Here is a 7,925-nt window from a genome sequence, read left to right on the forward strand (position 1 = left end):
GTCTGGACGGTACCCGGCATGGTGGCGTGAAGTCAGATCTCGGACCCTGGGGCACCAAGAGCCTGCCCAGGCACGAGGACAGCTAATGTATGAAGTTCATAACGGAGCTTAGGAGTCGCATAAACACTCTATTTTATTTTTTCATTCATTTTATTTTTCATTCTATCCATTTGTTTGTATCTACTTCATTCATATTTTTTGTCAGCCTAATTGAAGTGTAACTTACATTCAATAGAATCCAACAATTTTAAGAATTCAGTGAGTTCCGACAAACACGAACAGTCACACCACCATATCCAGGATGTAGGACACAGGTTGGCAGCCTATAGGCCAAATCTGGCTCCCACCCTGTTTCTGTTTTGTACATTTTTAGAGTTGTAAAAATAAATAAAATGAAGAATATGTGACAGACATCATATGCAACCCACAAAACCTAAAATCTTTACTGTCTGGCCTTTACAGGGATGGTTTGCTGATGCAGAATGTTTCCATGACCCCTCAGTGTTCCCTGCGGCCCTTTTGCAGGGTTCCCCTCCCCCTCACCCCTGGCAACCACTGATCTGCTTTCTATCACTGTAGTTTTGCCTTTTCTAGAATTTCATATAAATGAAATCATACAGCACATTGCCTTTTGTGTCTGGCTTCTTTCACTCATAATGCTTTTGAGATTCATCCTCCAGGGTTTTGTGTGTGTCAGCGATGGGGTCCTTTTTTATGTCTGAGTGGCGTGATATCCCATTGAAGACAGGGTTTGACTTTGGGTGAGGTGGGGCCCTCAACATGCTGTAACCACGCATAGGCTCCAAGCAGAAGAGAGAGGTGACTGAGGGGCGGTGGCCAGGGCGTGGGCTGCCTGCTCTCACCGCGCTTGTCTTTGCAGGCATGAACAACCGGGAGGTGCTGGAGCAGGTGGAGCGCGGCTACAGGATGCCCTGCCCGCAGGACTGCCCCATCTCTCTCCACGAGCTCATGATCCACTGCTGGAAAAAGGACCCCGAAGAGCGGCCCACTTTCGAGTACTTGCAGGGCTTCCTGGAAGACTACTTCACCGCGACAGAGCCCCAGTATCAGCCTGGTGAAAACCTGTAAGACCTGGTCTGCAGAGAGAGGCCTGTCCCAGAGGCTTCCCCGCCCCCTCCCCATTAGCTTTCAATTCCGTAGCCTGCTGCTCCAAGCAGGGCAGCCAGAACCGTCCGGGATCAGATTGCATGTGACTCTGAAGCTGACGAACTTCCATGGCCCTCATTAATGACACCTGTCCCCAAATCCGAACCTCCTCTGTGAAGCATACGAGACAGAACCTTGTTATTTCTCAGACTTTGGAAAATGCATTGTATCGATGTTAATGTAAAAGGCCAAATCTCTGTTCAGTGTAAATAGTTACTCCAGTGCCAACGATCCTAGTGCTTTCCTTTTTTTAAAATGCAAATCCTATGTGATTTTAACTCTGTCTTCACCTGATTCAACTAAAAAAAAAAGTATTATTTTCCAAAAGTGGCCTCTTTGTCTAAAACAATAAAATTTTTTTTCATGTTTTAACAAAAACTGATCAGGACAGGTGTTTGTTTTTTTCTTTTTTTATAAATATGAATATATATATAATATATACGTCCATGTACATACACCATGTGGGTGCTAATGTGGAGACCATGGCCAACGTGGGCCGCAAAGCTTCAGGACCCAGAGTGAGGTTTGACTATAAAATCAACATAAAAGCGCTGGTGTTATTCTGAAAACTTATTTTCGGCTTTTGCAAAGCATGATTCTGCATTTTTTCTTTTTTGATCGGGATTGCACTGTTTTGGTTTGTGATTGTACCTGTAGGTGGCTGGTACTTAGACTCTTCCAGCAGCTCCATCCACCAGTTCCGTTTCCAGTATTTGCTTCGACTTACTACCACAGTTTGTTCTTGAAACTTAGAAGTGAGCCTGTTTAAGCAAGCAAGCGGCCAATACTACCAGGGCAACTAGAAGATGGATACCACACAAACTTCCCGTATAAAACCATGAATGCTGAAATGTTTCCAACTTTTTTTATTTAATAAACCTTGTAACCACATTTAAATGGTCTAAAACCCATAGCATTGTAGTCATGGCAACCTGCTAAACTTTCTCATGCAATTAAAACTTACAGGAAGGTGTGGGTAGGGGTTGTACATTTTTCATTGTAAAATAAGTGTTTTAATGTCCTGTACTGCTAATGAAATGACTTTCTCTATGTCCTAGAGTTCTCCAGTGAAATAACTATGCACTACTTTGCATTTCATGGGGATGCACAAAAAAAAAAAAGTATTACATTTTTAGTTTGCTGTTTGTACCAACCTTACATATGTTTGACAACAACAAATCAAAAATCCTATTTCTATCGAGTTTTTAATACTGAGTAGCAACTCTGAAGTCTGAATTCCTTTTTTGTTATGATTCCTTTGTGAGTTTACATTTTTAAATTGTTTAACTTTCTTAATTTAGTAATTAAAATGAGAGCATTTTACATTTGAATTTTTTTTTTTTTTGATCATTTGTTTAAATCATGGAAGATATTCTCTGAGGGACATATCTGTCCCACTCCAGGTGGTAAGGAGTCACCTGGAGAATTTAACCATTTTGCAGTTGATTTCCAAATGACAGGAACATTCAGAACACCTGGAGTAGGGTCCCCTCCCAAGCCCCCACCACCACCACCACCACCAGAGAGGCTGAGCTGTTGTCTAGCTAATTCAGAGGATTGTTAAAGCAGGATGAGGCATACCTTAACATTTAAATTTATCAGACATTTTCTCTAACTGGAATTTTCTGTCTCACTTATAGGAGAAAGAGACAATTACAAGAAGAATCTTTCTTGTCGTGGAGTCAATATATACATTTCCCAGTGTCCCTCCATCTCTGTAATGAAGTTGCTAAGCAGGGGAACACCCTGTTGTGGTAGACGGGGCAGTGGGTCTGCGGGCTAACAGGCCAGGCCTGGCTCTGCACTCATTCAGCTGCTGGTCCTTAACAGCCACCTGGAATCTCTCACTTCCAGGTCCTGTCTGTATAAATGAGGGGGTTGGATGAGATTGGCTATAGTTTCCTACGTCTAAGATCCTGGGATTCTGAGATACCTGATGTCATGAGAAAGCATACAAGGAGGGTGGTTTTCTTGCTGAAATAGCCTTTATATTTAGAAAGTTTCCAACATGTTTTAAGTGAAGCAGGGATTTTTCTGGCTAACCAAGTTTTTATGGTATTGGTTTTGGTATTAATACAATTGCTAAACTGATAAAACTTCAAAGATCTTATTACATACAATTATTATCACAATTCTGGGCAATTTATTAACACGTTCTAGATGCCAGATGTTTTTAAAGATAGTACTTTGTTTTTCATTTTCACATCCCACTAGGATGGATAACTTTCAAGTAGTCTCGGGGGATTTTTGTGACTGTTTTTGACTTGGTCTTTCCAAAAGATCTGAAAAAGTCATAGCAATCTGTTTTAAACAGATTTTTTAAAGAAAAAATACAGTCTCTTCAAAATACAGCCTTGAATTCATCTTTGAGGTCCTTGTGGATTCTCTCATATGAAATAAAACTCAAGACCCGTATTAACTCGAGGACCCTCTAATGAAATGCAGCTTACTGGGACTGCTCTGGAACAGAGTAGGGGTGCAGAACAAAGGTAAAAGACGGTATCAGAGACATTCCAGGTTTTTTCTTTTCAAGAAACTTACGTGCTGTCAAAAGGCACTGCCGAGGCAGACCAACCAGTTCAGGCAATGAAACATTACCTCCAGGGAGTCCCAGCACCTCCCAGGAAGCCTCTCTCCCTCGCAGGTTTAATAAGTTCGGGGTGAGGAAAAGGAATGTACTGACCAAAAAGTTCTCTTGTGCCTTCAAAGGTACCTTAGCAGCAAGAGATGGTGAAATGTTAATTTTTGTCTTTCGTAACCTGACGGTGAGTAAGTACTTGCTCTGTTTGCTGAGGAGAGCTGGCATCTGACATCGCTGGGCTGCGTCTTTTTCCTTTCTTAAAATCAAATAATAAACCCACTGGAAAAAACAACTTGACAAAGCCCAGACATTGTAAATGTGACACAATGTTTCTGTTCGCCTCACTTACTCTCCTCTGAGTCCAGTTCATTCAAGGCACACTGATGGCCCGGGAGGACCAGAGAGCCGCAGAAGATGCAGGACATCCCGCATGTCAGGGCATCGCAGTGTAGGCTGAAGCCCGTGATGCATTTGGCTCTGCCTCAGTCATGGCAAAGAAAGGGGTATGAGGAACCAGGCATTAACATGAGATAAGTTAAGGGTAAGGGGATTCATAATCCCTCAAATACAGCCACATAGCCAAAGATTTCCTGACAAGCGCCAGGAGAGAGACAGGAATCCTTCTGTGACTAAATCTTTGCACCAGAGGATTTTTCCAGTAGCACTGGAACTGCAAAATTGTATCTGAATTTTCCAATGGGACCTTAGGAATGTATATCATATTAATTGGAATGGTGCTTTCATGAGTCCCGGAAGAAGGTAAGGTTTTCAGCAGTATGCAGAGGAGAGCGGCCCCAAGGCCCCCTGCATGAGGGATATCATCTGTCCTTGTGTCCTGGCTCTGGACCAGAGAGCCACACTTGACAGAATAGGCATTTCCTAGCAAGTTATATTGAGATAAAATGGTCTTTGATCAATTTGTTGCTGAAAGATATTTTAATAGGTTTGGGTAAGTTTTGTTGGCTTTCTTACTGCTTTATATTGTATTGTTAGAATTCAGTTAGGTTGTCCAAAATGCTTGCTGGGAGGGAAGAAGAGGGGAGGACGGAAGGAAGGGAGGGAAGGAGGGAAGAAATAATTCGGTGGGGAGAAAGGAAACTCAAACAAATTCTTACTTTAAAAATGATATTGTAGGGTACAGATTTACTAAGGCAGGTACCAGTAATATGTTTATTTTATTTCTCAAAAGCAGAGTATAACTACAGAGAAGAAAACAAGAAAAAATCAGTATCTTTAATATCTTTAATATCTTTGCAATACCAAATGAAACTTCATAATTTATGTGTATCTTCATACTCAGAAATTTTTCATAATAAATTCCTAAATCCTACCTCATTCTTTTTGAACATGCAAAATATTCAGAATCCCATGGAGGGTGGGTAGAGATATACATTAATTTTTAAATTAATTCTGAGGACTGGAAATAAAAATAAGTGGTTTTCCAATGTGACAGGGACTATTCTAAGGTGATCAGTGACAAATGACTGTCCCCACCATCAGCAGCCATAACATTATGCTCCTTTTCAGAATACTTACTACTCTTCTAATGTGTTTAATAACATGACTCTTCTCTTAATGCATTTTCCCTGCCAGATTATGAGCTCCTTGAGAACAGAAACTGCCTAACTTGTTCACCACTGTTCTGCACCAAAAGCAGTGATGAGCTGATGGTAGACGTTGGGTGACTGGGTGGATGGCTGGATGGCTGATGCCGTGCAGAGGGGTGAGAGGTAGACCTGAGAATAACACACTACCTCAGACCCTGCTGAGCACACTGGGATGGTTGTGAGCAGCTGGAGGCACAAGCCCCGCCTCTCGTGAGTGTGTGCTCACACTCGCTGGTGTATCACCGGTGTCCATACATTGAAGGCCCAGTCTGTAGCCTGAAGCGAACACCATGAGTACTTCCTGAACTTTCCCCAGAACTTGTCCCAGCACCAGTGGGAATAAACCTGTACCCCCTGGAGTCTGGGGCCTTCAAAGTCTCATTCTAACTTTGTCATTTTATGAAAACGTGATAGTTTTTGTAAGATACCATTTTTTGTCTTCATATAAGATTATTTTCCCATCCTTTGGGTCGTGCATTGTTAAGCAGCCCATGGGCTTGTTGTACTGTGGCAAACCTCTGCATGACCCAGGGAGTCCCTGTGCCCTGCATGAGAACCACAGCATGAAGATGTTGTCCATAAAGTAGTACTGCTGACGTGAAAATGCTGCAGTTGGGAAGGGTCATATGAACCCCCATTAATGCAGACTCTCTCTATTTGATTCCCTTTTTCACCCAGCGGAGAACAGCCCCTTGACTGAGAATGGGATGGAAGATGGGAGGGTTTGATGATGGAAAGAGGAAAACACTCCAGAACTGCCTAGAAGTGAAGGTCTGGTCGGGCCAGCTTGTGGGTCCCAGATGACAGCGAATAGGGGCAGACAGGACAGAGACATTGGACAAGGAGGAAGAAATCAGAACTGGGATGAAAAGAGTCCTTCGCCAAGGCTGTTCAAGGCCATGGGATGATGACAGAGATGCCTTTGGATATGTGTAAGGAATTACCCATTTACTTCTGCAAACATTTATTGAGTACTTGTTATGGGTTAGACTCTGTGCTTAGCACTAGAAAATCAAGAGACAAGTAGTATTTGCAGTCCAGTGAGGTTGGAGACCCATAAAAGATAAATGTAATAAGATCTCTCCTGGGTAGAAACACAGGTGGCAGCAAAGAGTGCCAGATGGCCCAGAATGGGGAGTTCAAGGGAGGCTTCCTGGAGGAGGTGATGCCTAGAGGACAAGTAGAGACGGTAGATTCAGTGGGGTTTTTTTTTTTTTCACCTTTGGTTAGGTTTCCTTCTGATCCCCAACCCCCATTAGGGGCCAGCTCATGCTTTAAATATAGAAGTTGCTCAGCAATGCGTCTAAATGAAGAGAAACCAAAACCAAGCAAAGAAAAATCTGAATCTCTTTTTCTCCCTCCCTTCTCTCCCCACACACAGACATTAAAAGCTATGTAGGTACATCATTTATTCTGATTAGTGCGCTGCTAACTGGAGGGATGGGAGATAATACCGTAAAAGGACAGAGAGCGAGGTTTCAGGCAGGTTTTGGCTCCGACATCCCAGCTGGAATGCAGTTTGAACTATATTTATCGAGTATGAGGAGAAAAGAATTGCAGGGAAAGGAGTTTGTCATAACTCCTCACTTCCTTTCTTAATTACAGTTAGGAGGGGGTTTTCTCCCTTCAGTGACTCCATGGTCATTCTTTCTTCTCCTTCCATTTATGAGGCTCTTTTGCTTGACTCATCAGGCAGTATGTGAACTCATGAAAGCAGGTATAGGTTTGTTTTGGAATTATTTTCCCTTTGGTTAGTTATCAAGGGCTTGCTAGGTAACAATCAATGAGTAGCTAATTGGAAGTAAGAGAGAATGAAATGGGTATTATTCAGATGGTGTTTTTAATGAAAAGCGTAACATGTGTAATACTGTGGGGAAATCTTACTAAATAGCAAGAGATTGTATCGTGTGTGTGTGTGTGTGTGTGTGTGTGTGTGTGTGTGTGTGTGTTTACAAAAGGACTCATTTAAAGCCACTCAGAAACTAAATCCAGGTATGTGAATCCTTTCGTGTTTAGACTCCTCCCAGGGGATGCATGCTGGAAGATACCGAGAGGGAAGCGGGGCCCCTAGAGATTGCCCTGGAACCCAAACCACCCTAAATGGAGCCAGAAGGTCTGTCAATTCCCCGAGAGCAACGAGGAAATGGTAAGCAAATGGCAGCAGCTGCCTAGAGAATTAGGGACTGAACAACAATGCTTTCTGGTAAATTAACCATATTACATTGTGCACAGCAAAGTGATGGAAAAACCCTGTTAAAAACTGAATAATAATTTGCCCACATCGCTTCCGTAAAATGCATAATTTTCCTACTTCAGTGGACTTTAGTTTGATTTAAAATATGAACAGCTCCAGTACTATTCACCAAAGCGTAATTTGTGAGATAATTGGGAATGGAAAGAGGGATCAGACTGTAATCAGCGCAATCCTGTGTGGCCACGTCACCTCCCCCCTCACCTGTGAGTTTCAGAAAATATTTGTGTATAGGTTGCTGAAGGTCTCTAAGTGAAAGTGCGTGGCATTCATGATTGTCACTGCTGTCACTAAACCGTGACCTCAACATGTTTGAGAG

General features: G+C 42.5%; 1 protein-coding gene across 5 annotated transcripts in view; it reads left to right on the forward strand.

The window, feature by feature from the left end:
- FYN (FYN proto-oncogene, Src family tyrosine kinase) overlaps window positions 1-1,545 on the forward strand; it is a 198,558-nt gene extending 197,013 nt beyond the window's left edge. For all 5 annotated transcript variants that reach the window (XM_010992002.3, XM_031456177.2, XM_031456178.2 and 2 more), the window contains one exon: window positions 881-1,545. In XM_010992002.3, coding sequence (XP_010990304.1) covers window positions 881-1,089 — 209 coding nt within the window. In that variant the 3' untranslated portion in view covers window positions 1,090-1,545. The remainder of the gene's footprint in view (window positions 1-880) is intronic.
- The last annotated feature ends 6,380 nt before the right edge of the window (window positions 1,546-7,925 follow it).

The sequence above is a fragment of the Camelus dromedarius genome, chromosome 6, assembly GCF_036321535.1.
Source record: "Camelus dromedarius isolate mCamDro1 chromosome 6, mCamDro1.pat, whole genome shotgun sequence".
NCBI lineage: Eukaryota > Metazoa > Chordata > Mammalia > Artiodactyla > Camelidae > Camelus > Camelus dromedarius.